This window comes from Coregonus clupeaformis, chromosome 3, assembly GCF_020615455.1.
Source record: "Coregonus clupeaformis isolate EN_2021a chromosome 3, ASM2061545v1, whole genome shotgun sequence".
In the NCBI taxonomy this organism is placed as follows: Eukaryota; Metazoa; Chordata; class Actinopteri; order Salmoniformes; family Salmonidae; genus Coregonus; species Coregonus clupeaformis.
Window position 1 is genome coordinate 26199766 of NC_059194.1, and position 27732 is coordinate 26227497.

Here is a 27732-nt window from a genome sequence, read left to right on the forward strand (position 1 = left end):
CAGCTTGGTGAGAAGGCAACGACTGTTGGCGCAATTATTAGAAAATGGAAGAAGTTCAAGATGACGGTCAATCACCCTCGGTCTGGGGCTCCATGCAAGATCTCACCTCGTGGGGCATCAATGATCATGAGGAAGGTGAGGGATCAGCCCAGAACTACATGGCAGGACCTGGTCAATGAGCTGAAGAGAGCTGGGACCACAGTCTCAAAGAAAACCATTAGTAACACACTACGCCGTCATTGATTAAAATCCTGCAGCGCACGCAAGGTCCCCTGCTCAACCAGCGCATGTCCAGGCCCGTCTGAAGTTTGCCAATGACCATCTGGATGATCCAGAGGAGGAATGGGAGAAGGTCATGTGGTCTGATGAGACCAAAATATAGCTTTTTGGTCTAAACTCCACTCGCCGTGTTTGGAGGAAGAAGAAGGATGAGTACAACCCCAAGAACACCATCCCAACCGTGAAGCATTGAGGTGGAAACATCATTCTTTGGGGATGCTTTTCTGCAAAGGGGACAGGACGACTGCACCGTATTGAGGGGAGGATAGATGGGGCCATGTATCGCGAGATCTTGGCCAACAACCTCCTTCCCTCAGTAAGAGCATTGAAGATGGGTCGTGGCTGGGTCTTCCAGCATGACAACGACCCGAAACACACAGCCAGGGCAACTAAGGAGTGGCTCCGTAAGAAGCATCTCAAGGTCCTGGAGTGGCCTAGCCAGTCTCCAGACCTGAACCCAATAGAACATCTTTGGAGGGAGCTGAAAGTCCATATTGCCCAGCGACAGCCCCGAAAACCTGAAGGATCTGGAGAAGGTCTGTATGGAGGAGTGGGCCAAAATCCAACAGCAGTGTGTGCAAACCTGGTCAAGACCTACAGGAAACGTATGATCTCTGTAATTGCAAACAAAGGTTTCTGTACCAAATATTAAGTTCTGCTTTTCTGATGTATCAAATACTTATGTCATGCAATAAAATGCAAATGAATTACTTAAAAATCATACAATGTGATTTTCTGGATTTTTGGTTTAGATTCCGTCTCACAGTTGAAGTGTACCTATGATACAAATTACAGACCTCTACATGCTTTGTATGTATGAAAACCTGCAAAATCGGCAGTGTATCAAATACTTGTTCTCCCCACTGTAGATTATTTCGTACCTGTTTCTTCCATAATCTTCACAAGGTCCTTTGCTGTTGTTCTGGGATTGATTTGCACATTTCGCACCAAAGTACGTTAATCTCTAGGAGACAGAGTGGCCATCACAAAGCCCTGACCTTAATCCTATAGAAAATTTGGGACCAGAACTGAAAAAGGCGTGTTCGAGCAAGGAGGCCTACAAACCTGACTCAGTTACACCAGCTCTGTCAGGAGGAATGGGCCAAAATTCACCCAACTTATTGTGGGAAGCTTGTGGAAGGCTACCCGAAACGTTTGACCCAAGTGAAACAATTTAAAGGCAATGCTACCAAATACTAATTGTGTATGTGAACTTCTGACCCACTGGGAATGTGATGAAAGAAAGAAAAGCTGAAATAAATCATTCTCTCTACTATTATTCTGACATTTCACATTCTTAAAATAAAGTGGTGATCCTAAAACAAGGAATTTTTACTAGGATTATATGTCAGGAATTGTGAAAAACTGAGTTTAAATGTATTTGGCTAAGGTGTATGTAAACTTCCGACATCAACTGTATGTATGTATATATGTATGTATGTGACATTCATATTATATGCACGTTATGTATACAATATGACTAGTACGTCCCTTGGTTACATCAAGTAAGTCTTCGCCATCTTAGGCAATGTATTCATTCCTTTGGCACATGTTTAGCTCTCGCAGGAGAGGGTACACATCTCTCAGTATACACAGCTAACTTCTGATATGTAAACTCGGTCTCTAAGTAGCTCAGTTTAAAAGATGCCCCCCAGCTCAGACCTGCTCTCTCAGATCCATCTGTGTGTATATATCAACGGATGTCTTCTGCATGTGGCCACACAGCAACAGGCTCCAGGCTATAGAGCCATCTTCCTGTGTTAGGTAGTGGTTGTGTGTTTGTCAGTGTGTGTATGTGAGTGCTCTCTCCTCTCTGTGTAATTAACCCCTGGGTTCCCAATCCGTCCTGTCCCTACCCCCCTTCCTTCCCGCGTCCTCCCCAGCCCCTCTACGACGCAGCCTATCTGACGATGTACAACATCTGTTTCACCTCAATGCCTATCCTGGCCTACAGCCTCTTGGAGCAGCACATCTGTATGGAAGTCCTGATGGACAACGCCACCCTCTACAGGTAGGGCCGGGAATGACACTATTCATTTTGTGACTACATAGAAAATGCACTAGCTATGCTTCTAGTGTGATAATGACGAGACAAGCAAGTGGTTTCAATCCTCCGTCTTTGTATTGTTGTGTACCTCCCTTCCTGCCCCCTTTTCTCTCCTTAGGGACGTAGCAAAGAACGCCATGTTGCGTTGGGGCCCCTTCCTGTACTGGACCCTACTGGGGGTCTACCAGGGCCTCCTGTTCTTCTTTGGAGTCCGCTTTCTCTTTAGTAACCCCGCCCTGCAGGACAATGGCCAGGTGTTTGGGAATTGGTCGTACGGAACGATTGTTTTTACTGTCCTCGTCTTCACCGTTACGCTAAAGGTAAAGCACATTTGAACATAACAGTGTTGTTGAAATACGTTTTCAGACCAGTGATACCACTTGTCTTCTGTTTGTGGTTATAGCTGGCTATGGACACGCGCCATTGGACGTGGATCAATCACTTTGTCATCTGGGGCTCGCTGGCCTTCTACATGTTCTTCAGCTTCTTCTGGGGTGGGATCATATGGTGAGGACCGGATCATCTGACACATACGTCAATCAATATTAGTGGTGGGCTGGAGCAAAAGCCTACTCGCCTTGTAGTTCTCCTGAACCGTGGTTGGTGACCGTTGTATTTGCACTGACCTGTGTGAATGTTGTAAACGCTCTCCCTCCCGTCAGGCCCTTCCTTCGGCAGCAGCGTCTCTACTTTGTGTTTGCTAACATGCTGAGCTCTGTGTCGACCTGGCTGGTCATCATCCTCCTCGTCCTGCTCAGCTTGCTGCCTGAGATCCTGCTGCTGGTCCTCCGCAAGCCCCGGTGGCCCCACTCACGACAGGTACTGTACACACACACACACACACACACATCTATCTCTATATTGTTTTAATGTTAAAGGGGAAAACAACTGTTCAAAACACTTCATAGTAGTTTTCTACAGCTATGACTTGTCCTTTATGCGTCTTTATGCACTGAGGAGATGCTTAGATATCCCTGTATTTCTGTTTATGCATCATAACAGTCTCATCATTTACGTTTTGTCCTTGCAAGTAGCCATTGGTGTCTCCTTGAAGATTCGGTCATGCTTGACGGAGCCCATTGCTCTAAACATACATTAAAGAGCTCCTCCATAGCGGTCTGATTTGTGTTGTTGACATGGATGGAGATCAGAGGAATAATGTAATTTCCCCCCCCCTTCTCCCCTCTTAGGCCAGTATCTTCTGGTATAGTCTGTCACTTAACTCCCCATGAGGCAAATTAGTTTTTCTTCAAAGTATTAGTAATGGTGTGATGGCGCATAATTTGGTTATTCATTTTACAAGTTATATGATATTATCACTCGATTGATTTTTCAACCAACATATCCTCATACCTTATCCTTTTTTGTACGCCCGATAAATGTAAATGTTTGACAACCTCGTAATGATTTTGATGATTTTAACTGTACGAACAAAAATATAAACTCAACATGCAACATGCCCATCCACTTGGGAGCCAGGCCCAGCCAATCAGAATGAGTTTTTCCCCACAAAAGGGCTTTATTACAGACAGAAAGTGGCATCCCCCGCCCCCTGCGGTTGTGAGGCCGGTTTGACGTACTGCCAAATTCTCTAAAACGACGTTCGAGACAGCTTATGGTAGAGAAATTAACATTTAAATTATCTGGCAACAGCTCTGGTAGACATTCCTGCAGTCAGCATGCCAATTGCATGCTTCCTCAAAACTTCAGTCATCTGTGGCATTGTGTTGTGTGACAAAACTGCACATTTTAGAGTGGCCTTTTATTGTCCCCAGCACAAGGTGCACCTGTGTAATGATCATGCTGTTTAATCAGCTTCCTGATATGCCACACCTGTCAGGTGGATGGATTATCTTGGCAAATGATAAAATGCTCACTAACAGGGATGTAAAGAAATTTGTGCCCAAGATTTTTGAGAAATAAGCTTTTTGTGCGTATGGACATTTTCTGGGATCTTTTCAGCTCATGAAACATGGGACCAACACTTTTACATGTTGCGTTTTATATTTTTGTTCAGTGTAGACAAAGGCGTAGGCCAAACACACACACACACACACACACACACACACACACACGTATGCTGGATGGGCTGTTATTTGTGCATCATGGAGCTCTATCACTTCTATGGTTCAAAGAAATGCAATACAATGTCATTTATTTGTATGTTGTTTTTGCTCTCAAGTAACAACAACAACAACATTTATTACATTTAATTCAGACCAATAAAGGTTACATTTAACCCACAACACCAATACACTTCTAACGGCAAGGAGTCTAACCTGATACCATTGATGAACATCGTTGAAAGTTCTAGGGCCTCAGCAGCAAAGGCCAACCCTCTTGCCCCACTCTAACTAAATGCTGTCTTTAACTCTAATGCTCTGGTTTAATACATTTGTTCTACTCTTTTTCTCCCTCTGTCTCACTCCCTCTTATTGCCTCTTCTGTTTCTCTCTTTCTATCCTGCCTGCTTTGCCAAAGATCAAGCAACGACTTCCTTCGTCGGGAACGTCCACTATCTTCATGCTGTCGCAGACCGCCAGTACTCACAGCTTCTCCTGGAGTGACTGAGGTCTCTTTCTCTCTGCTCTTTCCCTTAACCTCCTCCTGTCCTGCTTGTCAGATTCCTCCCCCTCCCTCCTCCTGCCTTTAACATTACTCAGGTGGTGTCCAATAACATCCAGCATCCTCCCTCCCTTGACTTGACAGGTTAGGCCTGATCCTCACACTGTTGCCCATTCTAGAGATTCCCAGTTCAGATCATAGTGATGATAGTGACCCTTTGAAGGTTCTAACCACTGTCCAGACTGGGTGGTCCATTTTTGTTATGCCATGACAATTTGAGAATGTTTATGTAAATTCTGGATTGCCCAGTGCCCTGCCTTGTCTGTCACTTACCCAGCAATAGTGGTTTTTGGTTTGGTGCTGAAACCATGGAGCGTTGGTGCTATGTCTTCTTAAGTATGTCTGAGTGCATCAGTCATTGTGTCTTAGCTGCCTGTGTTGCCCCTGTGCCTGCGGTCTCTGCATGCCTGTCCAGGTGAATGCAGCACGCAAACACATGAGGTTAATCTGCATGCCAGTGTGCCCCAGACTCCAGCCAACCCCATACCCTGGACCCCCCACCACAACCGCAGTGGGCCACTACAGCGATGTGTGTGTTTGTGTTGCTCTGAATGCGTGTCTGAAGTCAGAAATATTTGGAGGGCTGTACCAATAATGTGTATTAGTCCATTAAGACAGCTTTGTTTTGCCTTAAAGAATAGAGATTAACAACACTTAAACAACGAGATCTTTCTAAACATTGACTTGTCCCTCCTGACAATCATTGGGTTGAGGAGAGAATATTCGCCAGGGAGAGTGTGTGTTTAAACTACATTACATTGTCCACTTGCTGTCTTGTAAGTGTCTCTGTCAGCACCGAGGTGTCATTAGTGTCTCTTGCCTGACCCTTCCAGAAGAAGCCAGTGGTTCAGTCGGGCGAGTGGGAAACCCAGTCTCCCCGGTCTTCAGCCAGGCCCCTGCTAATGCGAACCTTTTCAGACGAGTCCAATACTATCCTATGAACAGGTACCAGCCCCAACTCTGCCCCCTAGTTTAACCAATCAAATACCTCCCAAAACAAACCCTTTAGCAGCCTATATCTGCCGGGGCCCATTACCCCTTAGCTGTAACCAGAATCCAGTATTCTACTCCAAATCCTGCTTTCCGTGCCTTCAAGAAGGAAGATCCTTTTTTTAAGAACTCGCTTCAGCCCTCTATCACTTACCTTAACCCGTACTTCCTGTGTGGTGAGCTCTTATTGGTTGGCTGAAAAGTGTGTTTGTCATAATGTCTGCTTCATATTTTTTCTTGTGATATGTGTACATACAGATTACTGCCAAAATAAAGGAAACACTTGGATAAATGAGGGATACAAAGTATATTGAAAGCAGGTGCTTCCACACAGGTGTGGTTCCTGAGTTAATTAAGCAATTAACATCCCATCATGCTTAGGGTCATGTATAAAAATGCCCAGTTTTCCATTATTTTGGCTACCATGGCTAGAAGAGATCTCAGTGACTTTTTTAAAAAGATGGGTCTCGAGGAGCATAGTGTGCTGAGTGATTAGTGCTTTTTTAGCTCGTTTCGGTTAGATTATTAAATAATCACGGTTTTCGGTTTCAGTCATTTTATTTTTTACATTAAATGCACTATGCATTATGTGGGTTGAATGCTCTAACAACACAGAATAAAACAATTAATTAAAGACCCATGATGGTAGTGCTGCACATTACTGCTTTAACCATAATTTATTCACTGTACTTTAATATATACAACCAAAATATTTTATTACATTTGTTTTATTTGATGACTTTATTATTTCATTCCAAGTCATCTTATCTCCAAAGCTGCTGCCTATGCTGTCTGACAAAATCAGTATTTTGTAATTCTTCAAAGTAAATAAGGCATACATTTATGACTGCTGAATACCAACTATCAATCACTTAGATCATTTATTTTCAGGTAGAGATGCCTCACAAAGCAACTGCTCTCTATCCCTCTCAATCACGCATTCTTCTATCTCTTCTCTCCCTCTTCATGTCTGCCCCACACTAATCTAATGTAGCACGCGTAAAAGAAACACATACTGGACAAGTAGGCACAATGGATTGTGGTCATTGTAGTTAATTATCACATTTTCTGCTCGAAACCATTTAGAATATTGGCCTGTGGAAACTACAACTCCCTACTATATCGCACAATTTGGGCTTGATCTGTTTTATCTCTAGAGAAACTGTGAAATCTGGGCATTGAGCTCACAGAAAAAAAAACGAACAAAATGGAATTCAAATAATTGAACCGACGTTGGTTATTTTTTGTTTTAAACCAATTAACTAACATTTCAGTGAATCGCTCAGCGTGTGTGCGTCTGTCACCATATCTCAACCCAGTTGAACACTTATGGAAGATTCAGGAGCGGTGCCAGAGACGGTGTTTTCCACCACCATCAACAAAACATAAAATGATGGAATTTCTCATTGAAGAATGGTGTCCCATCCCTCCAATAGAGTTCCAGACACTTGTAGACTCTATGCAAGGGATGGAACTCAGTCGGGGTCTCAACTTACTGTTGCGAGTTATAATAGTAGAATACACAAGGTGCAATTTCAAAATTGGGTTGTGCATCAGCAGTAAATCCCTGATAGTCAGTCAATTAGCCCATGTCAGCAATTTTCTGGGGGATTGCTAAGTTAGTTTTGCGGCCAGCTATCTAAACTTGTTATCATGGTCAAATTACCTGCTGGGTGGCCCCCATTGATTTTATTAGTCAATCTCACTCAGATATAATATTAAAAACTGCAAACATTGTAGAATTGCACTGTCAAGAGGGCCACTAAAATGTTTTGCTCATAATGTGGGTGGGGGGTGGGGTGTGGATTTGGTCACACAGACCCACGAGCAACTGTGACCCCTCATGATGAGTTCAGATTTTTTGTGGCCCCCACCCCATCAAAGTTGCCCATCCCTGATCTATGCCAAGGCACATTGAAGCTGTTCTGATGGCTCGTGGTGGCCCAATGCCCTATAAAGACACTTTATGTTGGTGTTGGTGTTTCCTTTATTTTGGCAGTTACCTGTACATGTGTACATACATAAGGACATATCCGTATGGACAAAGTTAACTCAAAAGATTTAGATAAACATTCAACTGACAATGTTGAAATTGGTGTCAGAAGTGGGCGCCTTTTCAATATTGACCCACTAAAGGCGTCTGCATGCTTCAGAACAGTTTGTGCATATATTATGACATTCTTACGTTTTTGTTTGTTTGGTCTTCGGCAAGGGTTTTCTCTGCGGTTTTATGACCTTCGTCGGTCATTGGTCAACAGTAGGTATTCTTCATTGAAGTGTTTGTCGATCAATGATGGATGACAAGTTTCAATGCACTTTTTTTCAATTGAGAAATACTGCACCAAACATCTGTTAGATGTAAAATTGAGCGACTAGGATCTCCTCTGCAAAAACGTCAATGACAGATTTTTTGAGTTTTCTTAGATTAATTCTGATTATTTTGAAGAAGTGGCTACGGTGTCTCAAGATGGACAAACGGTACTATTGCCGCTTTTTCTCATTTTTCAAGCGAAGGTCGGAAGCATGCGTAAGCCTTAAGCCAGGACAATGATGATTGCTCCTTTCAGCCTCCAGTAGACAACCTGCTCATTGTGTCCTTGCATGTGCTCTTTTTAATGATTTCATGTTACCTTTTTGAAAAAAAGTATCAACTCTCCTGTGGATGGGGATTCATCTGTGTCATCAGTTTGTATGCGTGTTAAAGGGGTGAATGTGAGTAAGTCTGTTTTGGTGTTTCTTTCATCTCTATATGTAATTCAACATTGCAGACCTCGGAATCTGCCATTTCTATTTCTCCCTTTATGGCATTGTCATTTATGTGGTGGTTGTGGTTATTATAATTTTTGGGGGTTGAATGTGCAATAACATGCTTGTGTGTCACTGGTGTCATGTTTTTCATTTGCAAGTACGACTATCGAGCTTAGCTGACTGCATGTTATGCCATCCCTTTGCCTGATATATAGAATATTGAGCTTACTACGTCAATGAACTGACCGTCAACTGAGTGGTTGGGTTCCATTTATTGGAATGGCAGTAATGTGTTAACACCAGGCTTTACGCTCACATCCCTCATCTTCATTTAACCTGTTTATCTGTTCTTCCCAGCCTTCAGAGGACTCCCTCCTACAGACATCCAGGTAAAACAAGGGGCTAATCTCGCATGTCTAACGCCTCGGTTATTGCTCATGGTCTTGGGTTCCATAGACATTTAGAACCCTGGTTGATGATCACGTTCAATCAGAGCAATAGACATTCTATGATTTGATTCCAGCTGATCTGTTTTCAGGGGAGGTGTGTCCAATCGATTTTATCTGGGGGTATGTTGTCAATTCTACCTGATTCTGGGGGTCATCATTTAATGCTGTCTGTGTCATGGTGTGGCTGGGTCTTGCCACCGTCCAGTGGTTGGCAATTGGCAGGAGCAGGTTTCTGTCTATAGAGGTGGACTGACTTCTGTGTGTGTTTTTGTATTGTTTTTGTATGTCCTCTCCAGAACGCTGCTGTCATGCCCTTGTCCTACAAGCACATGAAGGAGCAGGAGTGAAGGGCACAAAGGAGGATCAACTACCCTGCGGCCTGCGTCTTTCAGGAGCCTATGGCACTCTGGATGCCTGGGCTTTTGCCTGATCTAAAAAGAAAATGTAAAACAACGTAATAGAAATGACAAAAGACCCAGGGATGACTCCAGCAGTGTTCTGAGTACCTCTGTTCCACTGCTGCCTCCGTCCTTCCCTTCTTCCTGTTTCCCTCCCCTTGTCAGCAGATTGCTGCACCACTGGCACACGCAGCACAGGCCATTTTTACCACGTTTTTACTGGACTGCTCAAACATGAGGCATGAGTTTCCGCAGTTTATTTTTCTTTGCTTTCCGTTTTTGAATAGTACAGTAGCGGGGGGGGAAATGTAAGTAAATGCGTACACGGCTGCCTTGTCAGAAGTACTCGTACAGTCTGCTGTGTTCTAACATGCAGCCACGCCTCCACTGTCCCAGAATGATTCATCTGCATGAAACTAAGGAGGCTCCATGAATGCCACATTCCACTTGTTATTTGTATTTTTCTGCAAGGTTTATATATATATATATATATATTTTTTTTTTTTACAAATGTCACTTAACTTTCTGAAACAGAAATTCCACTGTTCCAGGTCCAAATCATTAGTTTATAAGTTACATGATTCCAATCCAGTCAAGTCCAACGCTAAGAGAGCATGTTCACTCAGTGCAGACTACACTGCACACAGGTTACTGGATATCTTCAAAATGTTTTTGCCTTGAATACTGAGATGGGAAGGTTTAGAGCACAACTCCATCTGGGTTAAGTCTCCATTTTCCCATCTCCCCAAAGTGTGTGATGAATCAAAATGACTGGTGATGAGTTGTGCTTGCCAACATTTCTACCTGGTTTGGTGTTTGTAGCATGACTTTAATCTTCCGACCTTAAAGCCAGTGATCATTTTAAGAAAATCCCAATTGTATAGAAAATTAATATATGTGCTGTGTATATAGCTTAACCTGTTAGAATATCTAATGCTTGATGCCAAAAATGTGTCTGAGCTGGGGTGATGCAAGTGTCATGCCCAGCACTGTCCAAATGATTGCGAACTATGTCGCTGAGAATGTGTGTGTGTGTGTGTGTGTTTGTTATGTATCTGCGCCCAGCAGCACAATTGTACTGGATGGGAATGATGGCCTCAAATCAACCTGTGTGTTACATTGAGACACTTACAGCGTTTAACCAGAATACCTGTCGCTACCTTGTAGATTTAGTATGTGGTTGTCATGACCTGTCCTCTAAAGGACTTCAGGAGTTCTGTGGATTTTCCTTTGGGCAGGTGGTCACAAAGGCACATTGTTATATGCGCATACACACACACACACAAATGCACACACACCTATGCATCCACAAATGCACACATGCACTAAAAGCCTAAAATTACCAGTTAGTGTTGTTTGTCAAAGGTGGGCTGACGTTGGTGGGTAAAGATCCCAACTCCAGACTTCCTCTTTCTTGTCACCATAGGTAATGCCACTGTGAGGCTTTCTATCCACCTGCTACCATACCTGAACATCTATCTCCATTTATGATATCTGAAATAGGTTTCTTACTGAAAGACTGTTCTGACTTCTAGCGTTAGTGCTTCATACATTCCATTTCTACATGCCATGATTTTAATCACTTTTAGACGCTATATGGGAAGATTTTTTTGGAACATGTAAAAATCTATTTGACATATTTATTGTTCTGTGTAATTTGACTCACACATTTTATATTTTTATTACATGAATCTTTTTTAATTGTACAGAATGATCAGCTTTGTGCATCTTCAGTATGCCTGTGTTACTTCAGACCAGATGTGTGCCCAGTGCCAACCCATATCATCTGGATCTCACACACACCTGCAGGTAAAAATGCCATAACTATCAAATATGATGATTACCATCACTGATGGTTGTAGTTCATTAGTTGAGTATCCTTAGTCCAGATGTGCTCCATTCCAGCTCCTTAGTGGTTGGAGATACTGTAGTAGCTACGTAATGGCTGTACATGACCTGTGATATACTGAGCATGTGCAGCCTGGTGCCCCTCCCCTCTGTCACACTTGGCAGAATTCAGGACACGGCTCCCATGCCAAATGTGATTTACCATACTTCCATCAACCACATATCACGTACTGTACCATCTTGTGGAGAAGAAAATCATATTTTCCTTGACTTCAAGGGTCTAGAGTTTCCAGAGGGTTGTGTTAACCAGATGGCTGTAACACAGGGAACTCTTTTGGAATGTTTCCTTTTGAAACACTAAAGCTATGAGGATGAGGATTATGGACTTTTTAGACTAGCGTGAAGACACCGCTGGACTTTCACCTGCCTGGGCTCTGTGACCTAGGTCATGGGGTAGGAGGAGGACTTTCTGTATAGGAAGGGGGGGCTGCCTGCATCGTTTAAAAAAACAAACCTTTAACATTACATCAGAGATGCTATTTTGAAAAGCTTTAAAGTATTGAATACTCTTGTTTTGCCTGACAAAAAAACTAAAATAATTGATTGTATTTTAAATGCAACCTTTTTCCAGCCACTTTTGTAAGAATAATCTAAACGTCCAAAAAAAGCATGAGAGGCTGGGTGAATGTGGAGAATGACCCTGTCCATGGGTGACTGCTGTGGTGGGGTGCCGTAGGATCTGATGGGTACAAAGTGGGCACCTCACCCCGGCGCCAGGACCACCCCACATCTGGCCCCTCAGTCTCCAGCCTCGGCACTCTGAACCTCCGATCTGAATGTACCACTTTAAGACCAGTATGTTCAACACAGTTTTTCTGTAGTAAAACAATGTTTTGAAGAAAATAACTTGTTCTGTTTTTATTAATGAATTTGTGGTATGATGGAGTGAGCTTGTGTATCAGCAAGAAAGCATACTAAGCACAAAGTGAAAACAAGGTTATCGTTTTTTTTTTACACATTTATAACAAATATAAAAGAAATACCTTATTTACATAAGTATTCAGAACCTTTGCAATGAGACTTGAAATTGAGCTCAGGTGCATCCTGTTAACATTGATCATCCTTGAGATGTTTCTACAACTTGATTGGAGTCCACCTGTGGTAAATTCAATTGACTGGACATGATTTGGAAAGGCACACACCTGTCTATGTAAGGTCCAACAGTTGACACTGCATGTCAGAGCAAAAACCAAGCCATGAGGTCGAAGGAATTGTCCGTAGAGCTTCGAGACAGGATTGTGTCGAGGCACAGATCTGGGGAAGGGTACCAAAACATTTCTGCAGCCTTGAAGGTCCCCAAGAACACGTGGCCTCTATCATTCTTAAATGGAAGAAGTTTGAAGCCACCACTTCCTAGAGCTGGCCGCCCGACCAAACTGAGCAATCGGGGGAGAAGGGCCTTGGTCAGGGAGGTGACCAAGAACCTGATGGTCACTCTGACAGAGCTCCAGAGTTCCTCTGTGGAGATGGTTGTCCTTCTGGAATGTTCTCCCATCTCTGCAGCACTCCACCAATCAGGCCTTTTATGGTAGAGTGGCCAGATGGAAGCCACTCCTCAGTAAAATGCACATGACAGCCTGCTTGGAGTTTGCCAAAAAGCACCTAAAGGACTCTCAGAACAGATTCTCTGATCTGATGAAACCAAGATTGAACTCTTTGGCCTGAATGCCAAATGCCACGTCTGGAGGAAACCTGGCACCATCCCTACGGTGAAGCAAGGTGATTGCAGCATCATGCTGTGGGAATGTTTTTAAGTGGCAGGGACTGGGAGACTAGTCAGGATCGAGGGAAAGATGAACGGAGCAAAGTACAGAGATCCTTAATGAAAACCTGCTCCAGAGTGCTCAGGACCTTAGACTGCGACGAAGGTTCACCTTCCAACAGGACAACGACCTTAAGCACACAGCCAAGACAACACAGGAGTGGCTTCGGGACAAGTCTCTGAATGTCCTTGAGTGGCCCAGCCAGAGGCCGGACTTGAACACGATCGGACATCTCTGGAGAGACCTGTCATCAAGGCAAAGCTGTCATCAAGGCAAAGGTTTGCTACTTTGAAGAATCTCAAATATAAAATATATTTTCATTTGTTAAACACTACATGATTCCATATGTGTTATTTCACAGTTTAAAATGTAGAAAATAGTAAAAATAAAGAAAAACCCTGTAATGAGTAGGTGTGTCCAAACTTTTGACTGGTACTGTATGTAAATGTGATATTTCAGTTTTTTTTATTTTTATACATTGGCAAACATTTCTAAAAACCTGTTTTTGCTTTGTCATTATGGGGTATTGTGTGTAGATTGAAGAGAAAAACAATTTAATCAATTTTAGAATAAGACTGTAACGTAACAAAATGTGGGAAAAGTCAAGCGGTCTGAATACACCTGTTCATGTTCCTTTGTTTGAATTTGAACGTGTCCATTGTGTGTTAATGTGTGTGTGTGCACTTGCATGGGCAGAACTATTTGTTGGCTTAGAGCAAGGGAGAATAATGTGCTATTTACAATGCCTCTATTGACACATTAACGTGTAGCGCGCGTTTGTCTTTGACGGTAAAGTAGGAGGGCACATTAACACTAGTAGGTCGTTCAACCTCAAAAAGCATGAGTGGATACGACATCCGCCATCTCGGATTGTTCTGAAGTCGATTGTTGGAAACGGATAAGATTAGCATTCCTGCAACATTATTTTGTTGAAATACAGTAGAATTTCATATATGAAAAGTAAGCTAATTGATTGCATCCAAATTGGCCATTTTAATTTGTAGGATTCGTTTAATATTCAATAAATATACTACCTAACATCAGATATGGACCAAACTTTTTACTAACAATGAGTTAGGCATGAGGAATTCAAAGGAATGGTCAAAAGCCACCCACGAACCCCCCACATCCCACCCCAACAACGAGTATATAGTATCAGTTCTCTGTGCCTGACAAGTAGTATGGAGGTGCGGCTCAGTATTTTTTCTTAATCCTACGTAATGTATTCCAGGTGATTTTTATTTTTTCTGTTCAGATAAATTAGAAATTGAACTTAAGTTATGTCCCATCCTACTTCCTGATATTACGAGATTCTGACCACTAGATGGTGCTGTTCCTGCTATTGGGTGAAACAAGTTAGAAGATTCCCACCCATGTTAAAGGGATAGTTCACCCAAATTACAAAATTACATTGGTTTCTTTATCCTGTAAGCAGTTTATTGACAAGGTATGACAGCAACCCATGCTTTCGTTTTGTTGGTCACAGTTTCAAATGCTTTCAAATGCATTTGTGGCACAATTCCAATGCAAGTCAATGGTACCTATATAAGCATTTCACGCTTAATGTTTAAATCACCCTAAAGTATCTAAACATTGACTGTGTAACTCAGTGATATTCCTTATAGAATATTTGGATATTGATATGACGTGTTTTCACAGGGTTGTAGGAATGAGGTTTAATCCATTATAATAATAATAATATAATATGCCATTTAGCAGACGCTTTTATCCAAAGCGACTTACAGTCATGTGTGCATACATTTTTACGTATGGGTGGTCCCGGGGATCGAACCCACTACCCTGGCGTTACAAGCGCCATGCTCTACCAATTGAGCTACAGAGGACCACATACTACAAGGATTCCAGTATGTCGAGGGAGCTTACTGGTGTTTATCTTAGAATTATTGATAGATGGAATATCCTGCCTGGGGTACAAGGGGATAACATCAGGGTGGGGAGTGCCAACTGATGTTTACAAGGTGTAGTTGAAGACGTGTAAAGAGGCTATGTAAACTGAGAGATTTCATTTGTCTAGTAGTTCAGATGACAAGAGGCAACGCACATGCCGTTGTTATACGAATCCAGTACCGTATCTATTAAATACTTTGTATCAACTCTCCATTAATTGTTTAAATATATTCTTGCATCCTGAATTACTTGATACCCAAGAAACTCATAACAATTTGGCGTCTATAAACAGGATACAGTTTACGTCCGAAGCAACATGTAAGCAGATTTTAATTTCTTTCGGATTGTGTTGAAATCTGCTTATCTGTGGTAAAGCTGAGCTGTAAATAACGTTTAAAATTCAATATTTTTAGAGGGGGGAAGATGAGTGGTAGTCAAGTATGTAAAAAATATGTAAGAGGAATATTGAATTAGACAATGACATGGTGCTATGATTCAAAATAGGATGCGTTCAAATTAATGAGTAAAAACAACAGAGGACAAAGAGTGGGCGCAGGCATCCCTTAATGTGTAGGGCATTATAAAGAGAGTGGGTTTTAGTCCCTTAATGTTTCAAGGGATTGTAAAAAGATTGGGCGCAGGATCCCTTAATGTGTAAGGCATTAAAAAGAAAATGATGGGTTTGAGTCCCTTAGTAAATAATGTAGGTTTGAGTCCTTTGGCGTGTTGAATCATCATAAAGTGTTAGGTTTGAGTCCTTTGGTGTGTTGAATCATCATAAAGTTGTTAGGTACAGAATTAGTCCTTTGTGAATTACTCAAAACAATCATATTGGATCATGGCAACGATGACTAAATAGACAAACAACATTTTAAGAAAGATCAAGGTGGGGATTTGAATCAAATATTGAATTACTAACATTGCATGAACTAATATAAAAACAATGGGGAGCCAACTCAGTAGACCGGTATCTGGCAAGACAATCACAATTAAGAATATTCATTTGACTTGAAGAGAGAGAAATTATTACAGACAAATCCGCATTTAAAACAGGTCTCTTTCAAAAGTATCGAAAATCAGACACAGTGCGAATGGATGTTAAGTAAATTGGGTTTTTTCTATGTGGAATCATATCTCAGTGATTTATCAGCATGGACAGATAATGAGTATCCTCAATAAGGTATTTTTAAAAGGGATAAGTTACAGATAGCGGAAAATATATCATTGACAATATGTAAGCAACCCGAAATGGGATTTAGATTACATGAAAGAGGCGGATAAAGCATGGGATTTAATGAGAGCACAATGGCCTGGAAACATAATTAGTAAGGAGAAAAAGTCAGTTAAGAAGTTAAGTAATTGAATGGAACAACATAGGGCATTTTAAGAACAAAGAGCAGAAATTAATTTTAATCTGAAGTGTGCATAATAAATTATAGAAATGTGTATGATAATTTGATGTAAGCTTGGATAATAAGCTTAGATATATAGCATAATTATGTCATAGAATATCAAGGAGTGGTATTTAGAGCGGAATGTTATTTTACAAAGTAGTGGAAAGTCTGTATTTTCTGGGAGGATCCCATGACAGACAGGGCAATGTCCGGGAAACTAAAGTCTGTTTTTGATTCCGCTGGGAGTATGTTTGAAGAAGCTGATTTGTGTCGATTGAGAATCGTTAAAAAAACAAGAAGGGATTGTTTGATGTGAGTACCTCAGAATTTCTAACCTTCTATATGGATTATGTGAATATATGAAAATATGATGAATTTTGTGTGTGTAATCAATTACTAGAGATTTGATAAAGTAATAATTGGAATAATATTAATATACGATAACTTGCGCACCCAAACGTATGTGAGGGTTGGTGCCGTTTATGGATAATTTGATAAAGATAAGGTTAAGCAAACTAGGGGTAATAGTCTTAGAAACGAATTGGCATATGTCCACTTTTTGGAAAACATGGGGCATTGACTTAACCTAATGATGTAACTATTAAGGCTTAAGGGATTTTCTCCGTCCGGGTACAACGTATGAAAAAACTGCCCCTAAGGTTTGGAAATTAAAGATGTAACTTATAATATAGTACAAAGCCAATTTAGGGTTTCCATCAAACTAGTTATAATAATATAATAATATGCCATTTAGCAGACGCTTTTATCCAAAGCGACTTACAGTCATGCGTGCATACATTTTTGTGTATGGGTGGTCCCGGGGATCGAACCCACTACCTTGGCGTTACAAGCGCCGTGCTCTACCAGCTGAGCTACAGAGGACCACCCATTATCATTACGGAGCTAATGTAATTGGGAAATGCGAATGTAGAATTGAATTGTTTGGGTAGACTGGAATGACGACAATGTTTGCTAACAAGGTGAATGCAAATATGGTATTAGTTATTGGTGGATAGGCTTTACTAATGCCATGTTTTACTCCGCGGGTGTAAAAGAGTCGTGCTCGCTGGGCTATATCGAGATATAAAGGACATAGTGGGAAATTTGAAGCAGAGATCTGAATAGTTGAATCGGGATTTTTTTTTGATAATTTCTAATTATTATTACTCAATTCTATAGTGGAGTAACACCAGTGATTTATGCAAGCAGTTACGGAATTCTAAAGATGATAAGCTGTTTCCGTTACGTGGAACAGTGGAGTGCAGGTAGTTTTGACTATTACGCTGATAGGGCAGCACCAACTTTTTGAAGGTTCTAGATTTGTTAATCAACAGGTTTATAGTTTTACTAAATCAATGCAACAGGTGGTGATGATTAGATTACCGGAAAGGGGTTATGGGTTTGTTAGTTTAGAAGGTGTATATTCCACTTAATGGAACACGGTATTATCTGACGTGGCTTGAGTGGGATTCTCTCTTCCAGGACTAAAGAATGTATGTTAAGGGAGCTGTAGGAGACAACGTATCAAACCATTTTTAATAGGCGCCTGGGATCAAATATCACTGATTCCTTACGAGGAGTAATTTATTATATTGGCGATTGAATAAAATATGACATTTAGAGGGGTGACAGAAACAATCTAAGGCGAAACAGTTATTTCCTATGTCGTTGAAACAGTAACGATACCACAATTATTTGACATGGGAGCAAATGGAGCCGATTTTGGGGTTGAATAATTTTTGTGAGAATTACAGAAAATTAAGTCTAAAGGGTAATCAATTAGGGATGCTCTTTGCAAACTCAGAGAATCTCTCTCGTGAGAGATTTTAGGTAATCTTATTCGGGAGTAGTCATGAGGAATTAGATTGAAACAAACAATTATTGATGTGAGGTAGTACAGTGGAATTATCTGCATCATGTTTTGTGTGTAATTACTTTCTTTGGATTGCTGATTCTAACTGAATGTTAACAACATGTCAACTTTCTGTTCCAGGAGAATGGTGGTTTAATTATCTCTCTCTGTGGAAAGATTCCCGAGTCTGTGGGTTAAATCTTAAAGGCACACACAAAGGGAATTTTCTGACGTTTTATTTTATGAGTGAGTTCTAATTAAACACGTGATTTCTTTTGAAAAGAACTGTACTGAGGACTTACTGTACACCTGGGATACGAAATGTATGAAATGGTTGAATATTTTTGGTGAATAGTCTACTATAGAATGAAACACTTATTTGAAGGATTTGAATGACCTCTGTTCTGACTTTCTGGGGAGGCCTGATCACCCTCACTAGAGAGCCTAGAAACATTTGGGTGACATTTAAATGTAATAGGTAAACACTAATGATTAGGAAGAAGTTCATAATTTGGCAATAGTCCTATATATGATTCGGACCATGACAAGGACAGAGAGCAAGCGCTAGCCCTGAATGAGGGACACCTGTCGCTAGTCAATTTTACTACAGTGAGGGAAAAAAGTATTTGATCCCCTGCTGATTTTGTACGTTTGCCCACTAACAAAGAAATGTTCAGTCTATAATTTTAATGGTAGGTTTATTTCAACATTGAGAGACAGAATAACAACAAAATAATCCAGAAAAACGCATGTCAAAAATGTTATAAATTAATTTGCAATTTAATGAGGGAAATAAGTATTTGACCCCCTCTCAATCAGAAAGATTTCTGGCTCCCAGGTGTCTTTTATACAGGTAACAAGCTGAGATTGGGAGCACACTCTTAAAGGGAGTGCTCCTAATCTCAGTTTGTTACCTGTAAAAAAGACACCTGTCCACAGAAGCAATCAATCAATCAGATTCCAAACTCTCCACCATGGCCAAGACCAAAGAGCTCTCCAAGGATGTCAGGGACAAGATTGTAGACCTACACAAGGCTGGAATGGGCTACAAGACCATCGCCAAGCTGCTTGGTGAGAAGGTGACAACAGTTGGTGCGATTATTCGCAAATGGAAGAAACACAAAGGAACTGTCAATCTCCCTCGACCTGGGGCTCCATGCAAGAGCTCACCTCGTGGAGCTGCAATTATCATGAGAACAGTGAGGAATCAGCCCAGAATTACACGGGAGGATCTTGTCAATGATCTCAAGGCAGCTGGGACCATAGTCACCAAGAAAACAATTGGTAACACACTACGCCGTGAAGGACTGAAATCCTGCAGCGCCCGCAAGGTCCCCCTGCTCAAGAAAGCACATATACAGGGCCGTCTGAAGTTTGCCAATGAACATCTGAATGATTCAGAGGAGAACTGGGTGAAAGTGTTGTGGTCAGATGAGACCAAAATCAAGCTCTTTGGCATCAACTCAACTCGCCGGGTTTGGAGGAGGAGGAATGCTGCAAATGACCCCAAGAACACCATCCCCACCATCAAAAATGGAGGTGGAAACATTATGCTTTGGGGTTTTTCTGTGTTTTTCTGCTAAGGGGACAGGACAACTTCACCGCATCAAAGGGACGATGGACGGGGCCATGTACCGTCAAATCTTGGGTGAGAACCTCCTTCCCTCAGCCAGGGCATTGAAAATGGGTCGTGGATGGGTATTCCAGCATGACAATGACCCAAAACACACGGCCAAGGCAACAAAGGAGTGGCTCAAGAAGAAGCACATTAAGGTCCTGGAGTGGCCTAGCCAGTCTCCAGACCTTAATCCCATAGAAAATCTGTGGAGGGAGCTGAAGGTTCGAGTTGCCAAACATCAGGCTCGAAACCTTAATGACTTGGAGAAGATCTGCAAAGAGGAGTGGGACAAAATCCCTCCTGAGATGTGTGCAAACCTGGTGGCCAACTACAAGAAACGTCTGACCTCTGTGATTGCCAACAAGGGTTTTGCCACCAAGTACTAAGTCATGTTTTGCAGAGGGGTCAAATACTTATTTCCCTCATTAAAATGCAAATCAATTCATGACATTTTTGACATGCGTTTTTCTGACATTTGTTTGTTGTTATTCTGTCTCACACTGTTCAAATAAACCTACCATTAAAATTATAGACTGATCATGTCTTTGTCAGTGGGCAAACGTACAAAATCAGCAGGGGATCAAATACTTTTTTCCCTCCCTGTATGTCATTTAGTAATTTGGGTCACCTATCTCTTTAAAATTGAGGGGGGATTCTTAAAATGCATCAGCTAATAGCAGGAACATCACCATCTAGTTGTCAGAACCTGGTATGATCAGGATGCAGAATGGGACTTAAACTTAACTTCAATTACACATTTCTCTGAACAGGGAAATAAATTAATATCACCAAATTCACTGAGAATACATTTCATAGGATGAAGAAACAATACTCATACAATACATACTACTTGTCAGACATAGAGAACTGATACTGTATACTCGTTGTTGGGTTTGGTGTGGGGGGTCCGTGGGTGGTGTTTGACCATTTGTTTTGGATTCCTCATGTCTTAGTCATCGTTAGATCTGATTTAAACCTAACTTTTTTCTAAGGTACTATATTTATTAAATATTATATGAATCCTATATATTTTAAATGGCCAATTTGGGTGCAATCAGTTAGCTTAATTTCATCAAATTATATTTCAACAAAATAATGTTGCAGGTATGCTAATGGTATATGTTACTAACTATAGAAACAATTTCAGAACAATATGAGATGGTGGGTGTCATGACTTGTGAAATTACCCTAGTGTCCGATAGCCCAGCATACTACTGTATGAATTAGGTCAGCCAGGCAGTGTTGTACGGCATCAGCCCACTATCTCCTACAGGAATCTAATGGCCACTAATGCGAGGAAAACAGAAATGAGGAGTCTTAAGTGAGCGAGAAAGTTGGGAGGGAGTTGGCAGTGTCAGGACTGGAGCCGCTGTGCCTGGGCAGCGGCAGAGCTGACGCACTAAAGCCCAGACGGAGAGGGATAAGGGGAGGGCACAGAGAGAAAGAGGGGGGAAGAGACTCCAGTGGCCATATGGAGGGGGCAGTGTTTGTTTTCAAGTGGAAGACTGGAGTTCATTAAGGGTTAGTGGCTGCAGTTTAGAACAAGACACTCCCCCACTGGACTCTGGATGTGAGTGAGTGTGCATTTCTCTGTGTGTATGTGAGGGAGAAGTGCATTGTTGCAGCAGGACTCTGCCTTGTACACAGCAGCCGGAAAACATACCATTGATTTTTCTGTGTGGACTGCCCCACTTCTTCCTCCTCTGTGCGGTTCTGTGGATGCACTCTATGCAGCTCAAGGCGACTCAGGACCTGGAGCCAGCCCCAGGGAGCATCCGGACTGGATCCCTAGATCTCCAGGGACAAGTGGGCTGAAGCTTCCTCTCTACCCCCCCTGGAAGTGGAGTTTGACTGCGGAGAGGACCGTAGGATAGTCAGGAGGATGTGAGGCCTTGACAGCAGCCATTATCCACTACCAGGTTTGCTAGTGTCCTGTCCAGCCCTGTGGAGGGGAAGGGAATGGGCCCGGTTTCACTGCAGGAGACTGAACAGGAGCAGGAGCCAGAGGGAGAAATGGAGTCCTACCACAGCCTTCTGCAGGCTGGCACTCAGCTGGAGAACACACTGCAGCGTGAGAACCTCTCCTGTACTGCCCTTACATCACCCCCTCTCACTGGCATACATATATGGGGTATATAGGGATATATCATGCAAAGTTAAGTATGGTATATGGAGATATAACAGCATCATAATAGAACCTATTTAAACGCATAATGACAGTTTAAGGTCTATATTGTTTGCTATTGATTGGATGGTTACTGATACACTCCAGCAGTGGGTCACGACGTAGCCATGCAGGGATTAATGTGCTATTCCTAAACCCTGGGGGGACAGTTTTTTATCCATATTGATCATATGTAGAGGAGATATTTGTAAGTACACTCCACATCTGGGTGTGTTTGGAGAAATGCCAAACAGACCGTTCCGTCTGTGAAACTAATAAAATATAGTTTTATTGTGTAACTGAGGAATTTCCTCCAACACTTTCCCTCCATAGTCCACCACTATAATCCACTTAGCGCTGAAAGCCCTGTTTGGTAAAACATATCTACTGACCTCAAAACAGTCTGAACCATGGCCCTTGTAATATGTGGTTGTGTGTGGTGTGTGTAAACCTGAGGGACTGCATGTGTGTGCCTGTCTCCCTATGTCTCAAGAGATGTGGACAGTGTGTGCAGTATATTACTGTCTCTCTTCACACAATGTAGCCTCTATGAGACATCAGTGACTGTTAGCTGAAGGAAGAAGTCTCTGCCCTCCTCAGCCCACCCAGTATGCCCACAACCTGGCATCATGGCATGGGCAGTGCCACTCGTGTGATGTCACTGAAATGTAGTGACTGTGTGGCACCCTTCTTGTCAGGGTCTTACCTAGTAAAATGTGTCCCGTTCACATCTAAATGACTCAATCCCTTTGCGGAGAACAACTATTTAACTTCTGTTGATGGTTATCTATTTGGGGGGTTTTCTTGAGTAAATGAGCACAAGAATAGAGGTAGTAAAAGAACCAGAATCTTGTTGGACTACTACAAGCAGTTGAGCCAACTTCCGCAGGTCGGCTAATGTTGAGCAAACGACACAGGACTATCACAGATTAACCACTATGTCAGGAGGGACAGGATGCCTGGCCTTAGCCTGGCCAGCCCTGCTTGACTCTGGGCCTTTCATCTGTCTAGCTGTCTGGGAGTCTGTCTCAGGACCCAGTTATGCTTAGTGGGAAATATCATTCTCTGGGCCAGGTCAGAACAAACACAGGTTATTTGCATTTCTAAGCAGCAAACACTACTCATTGAGGTCACCTGACTAGGCTTTGGTGCTTGGATGCTTTGATTAATCAAGTCAGCGGGAATAATGATTTACTAGCTGTGTGGCTGCAAAATAGAAGGCATGATTTGGAAGCCGGGTGTGTTGTGCAGACATCTTGTTTAGCATGCCAGGCAGAGGCCGAGTGGTTCACACCATGTGATGAGTGCTGCAGTGCTGATTGGAGAGGGGCCGTGGTGGAGTCTCTTCCTGGGATCACAGACTAGCACGCATATTAAAAACACTGCAGCCTGCCTGCCTGCAGCACAAGCATTCTCCCTCTGATCTACCATATAGTATAATGTCTGCAGTAAGGAGTAGGCCAGGTGGCTGCAGTGTGTGTGCTGTTAACAGTCTATCAATATTGTTTTGATTGCCTGTTATCATATCTAGTTGCCGGATATTACTTGCCTAACACCGACGTCTCGCTTCCAGACAAGCTAAACACCTTCTTCGCCCACTTTGAGGATAACACAGTGCCACCGACGAGGCCCACTACCAAGGACTGTGGCCTCTCCTTCTCCATGGCCGACGTGATTAAGACATTTAAGCATGTTAACCCCCGCAAGGCTGCTGGCCCAGACGGCATCCCTAGCCGCGTCCTCAGAGCATGCGCAGACCAGCTGGCTGGTGTGTTTATGGACATATTCAATCTCTCCCTCTCCCAGTCTGCTGTTCCCATATGCTTCAAGATGGCCACCATTGTTCCTGTACCCAAGAAAGCAAAGGTAACTGAACTAAATGACTATCGCCCTGAAGCACTCACCTCTGTCATCATGAAGTGCTTTGAGAGACTAGTCAAGGATCATATCACCGCTACCTTACCTGTCACCCTAGACCCACTTCAATTTGCTTACCGCCCCAATAGATCCACAGACGATGCAATCGCCATCACACTGCACACTGCCCTATCCCATCTGGACAAGAGGAATACCTATGTAAGAATGCTGTTCATTGACTATAGCTCAGCATTCAACACCATAGTACCCTCCAAGCTCATCATTAAGCTTGAGGCCCTGGGTCTGAACCCCGCCCTGTGCAACTGGGTCATGGACTTCCTGACGGGCCGCCCTCGAGGTGGTGAAGGTAGGAAACAACATCTCCACTTCGCTGATCCTCAACATCCGTACTCCCTGTTCACCAATGACTGTGTGGCCAAGCACGCCTCCAACTCAATCATCAAGTTTGCAGACGACACAACAGTAGTAGGCTTGATTACCAACAATGACGAGACCGCCTACAGGGAGGAGGTGAGGGCTCTGGGAGTGTGGTGCCAGGACAATAACCTCTCACTCAACGTCAACAAAACAAAGGAGATGATCGTGGACTTCAGGAAACAGCAGAGGGTGCACCCCCCTATCCACATTGACGGGACCGCAGTGGAGAAGGTGGAAAGCTTCAAGTTCCTTGGCATACACATCACCGACAAACTGAAATGGTCCACCCACGCAGACACTGTGTTGAAGAAGGCGCAACAGAGCCTCTTCAACCTCAGGAGGCTGAAGAAATTCGGCTTGGCACCTAAAACCCTCACAAACTTTTACAGATGCACAATTGAGAGCATCCTGTCGGGCTGTATCACCGCCTGGTACGGCAACTGCACCGCCCGCAACCGCAGGGCTATCCAGAGGGTGGTGCGGTCTGCCGAACGCATTATCGGGGGCAAACTACCCGTCCTCCAAGACACATACAGCACCCGATGTCACATGAAGGCCAAAAAGATCATCAAGGACATTAACCACCCGAGCCACTGCCTGTTCACGCCGCTATCATCCAGAAGGCGAGGTCAGTACAGGTGCATCAAAGCTGGGACCGAGAGAATGAAAAAAAGCTTATATCTCAAGGCCATCAGACTGTTAAATAGCCATCACTAGCACATTAGAGGCTGCTGCTGCCTATTGAAATCACTAGTCACTTTATTAATGTTTACACTCACTTTAATAATGTTTACTTATCTTGCACTACTCATCTCATATGTATATACTTCATTCTATTCTATAATATTCTACTGTATCTTAGTCCATGGCGCTCTGTCATTGCTTGTCCATATATATATTTTCTTATGTTGTGAAATTGTTAGATATTACTTGTTAGATATTACTGCACTGTCGGAGCTAGAAGCACAAGCATTTCGCTACACCCGCTATAACATCTGCTAAACACGTGTATGTGACAAATAACATTTGATTTGATTTGACGACTCATCCTGAATTTAATTCCGCTGCTCTATCGATTGCTACATACATTGTCTGAATCTGCCATCCTAGAAGTAATATTTGTGACGTCAAAATTAGGAGCGTTGTACAAAACAAATTAATCAGCGATTGGATCGTCTCTAACCAATCTAACCAATCAGAGTATCAAAGTTGATAACGTCATCATGTAGGCTGGCTCTGGCCTAACCTATCGCTTTCTGGGACCAATCAGAACGTTCAGAATGTGTTTGCATTCCAAAATACGTTGGGGAGGGGGGCAAATCCAGACTCATCGTTTTTCCGGAGCGATATGGATGGGTAGCCTGACAAGGATATTGCACCTTTTCACATTAGATTGCCTCTTCATTATAGTCACAAATTGTATCTTGTGTCATATGCTGTGCCGCGTTAAGAGATGACAAAATAATTGGTTGTGAAGCTGCATAGTAGTATTTGTTGATATCGGCTGTACAGGATATACATTTACAATGTATGCAATAGTACATTCACTATCTACCCCCTATTAACTATTTATGAACTGCCTATGCATACTACATGTGGCCTATCCAAGCTCTCTGATACACTCAAGCCATGGAAACATGAACTATTACACAACCAGTCAAGGATATTCATCTTCAACCTGACACTAACCAGTACCTCACAGTAATCCTATACTCCATGGCAGTGTGTGAATTGCCAAGCCCAGTACAGCCCAGCCTGGCTCGGCCCAGCCCATATCTGTCTGTGTGTGTCAGTCACACTCATGAAATATTGACCAGAGGTCTGCGGAGCTCATTACCCCTCCACTCACTGACTCCCCGCCAGACACTGTTATCCCCAACGACATCGATGTGGAAAACGACACCATCACTCACGTCCTCTCTCTCTCCCTCTCTCGACACTGTTTCCCCTCTCTCTCTACACGACATCTCTCTCTCTCTCCCTATACTGCGTCTCTCTCTGCGTGTATGAAATCCTATTCATATTTAATAGTACTGTATATTATTCACAAGGAGACTAAGTGTATGTGAATCAAGTGGACTGTTGATCGGTTGCATAAACAAGTTGACAGCCGAGCATTATATATGACTGTGTACGACTTTTACTTTAGGGTTATATAATGCTTGCTACTGGAGGTAAACTGAGTCTTCAGTGTGACTTCACTCACCCCACTATATCGTTGTATATTTATGATACATGCAGTATAGAGTCCTGTCAACGTTGTATATTTATGATACATGCAGTATAGAGTCCTGTCAACGTTGTATATTTATGATACATGCAGTATAGAGTCCTGTCAACGTTGTATATTTATGATACATGCAGTATAGAGTCCTGTCAACGTTGTATATTTATGATACATGCAGTATAGAGTCCTGTCAACGTTGTATATTTATGATACATGCAGTATAGAGTCCTGTCAACGTTGTATATTTATGATACATGCAGTATAGAGTCCTGTCAACGTTGTATATTTATGATACATGCAGTATAGAGTCCTGTCAACGTTGTATATTTATGATACATGCAGTATAGAGTCCTGTCAACGTTGTATATTTATGATACATGCAGTATAGAGTCCTGTCAACGTTGTTGAATATGGAATGAGGAGTGTTATGAGAGGAGGGAGTCACAGTGCTGCCTGCCACCACAGCTTGGCGTACACATTTACATTACATTTTAGTCATTTAGCAGACGCTCTTATCCAGAGCGACTTACGTACACCACAGGAGGCTGCTGAGGGGAGGACAGCTCATACTAATGGCCGGAACAGAGTGAATGGAATGGTATCAAACACATGGAAACCATGGAAACCATCTGTTTGATACTATTCCACTCCAGCCATGACCACGAGCCTGTCCTCCCCAATTAAGGTGCCACCAACCTCATGTGCTGTACATAGTATATGACCCCATGCTGCCTCTCCCCTGGTGACAGGAGAAGGGTGTGGAGAGGTATAATGACTGCCTCCTGCTAGCCTGGATGTCACAGTGGATAGAAGGGGTCCACCTCAAAAGGATTGACTGACTTGAACCAGACAGCTGAGAGTTTGATACCTTTCTTACCACTGTAATGTTGATGGTGTTTTACATATGACCACTGGGAGGCAGTATTTCTGTCTGCTAATTCATCATTCTTAAGGGACAAGTTATGAATGATAACCAAGGTTTGACGTTGAAAGAGGCCTCATTTGGGACCTATTATCTTAATCTCGCTCTCTCGCTCTCACTCTCTCACTCTCTCCTCCCACAGAGG

General features: G+C 42.6%; 1 protein-coding gene across 7 annotated transcripts in view; it reads left to right on the top strand.

Moving 5' to 3' along the window:
• The window catches only part of LOC121543028 (phospholipid-transporting ATPase IG-like), a 70028-nt gene extending 57741 nt beyond the window's left edge, over positions 1-12287 (top strand). Inside the window, exons 24-30 of one of the 7 annotated variants that reach the window (XR_005995977.2) lie at positions 2163-2290; positions 2445-2646; positions 2730-2833; positions 2989-3145; positions 5785-5896; positions 9047-11345; positions 12016-12287. Coding sequence is in view for 6 of the 7 variants with exons in the window: in XM_041852725.2 (XP_041708659.1) it covers positions 2163-2290; positions 2445-2646; positions 2730-2833; positions 2989-3145; positions 5785-5892 (699 nt within the window). In the remaining variant the exon portion in view is untranslated. Of the gene's footprint in view, positions 1-2162; positions 2291-2444; positions 2647-2729; positions 2834-2988; positions 3146-4807; positions 4899-5784; positions 5897-9046 lie in introns of all 7 variants that reach the window. The other 6 variants (XM_041852742.2, XM_041852725.2, XM_041852713.2 and 3 more) reach the window with 6 other exon arrangements.
• Positions 12288-27732: the final 15445 nt, after the last annotated feature.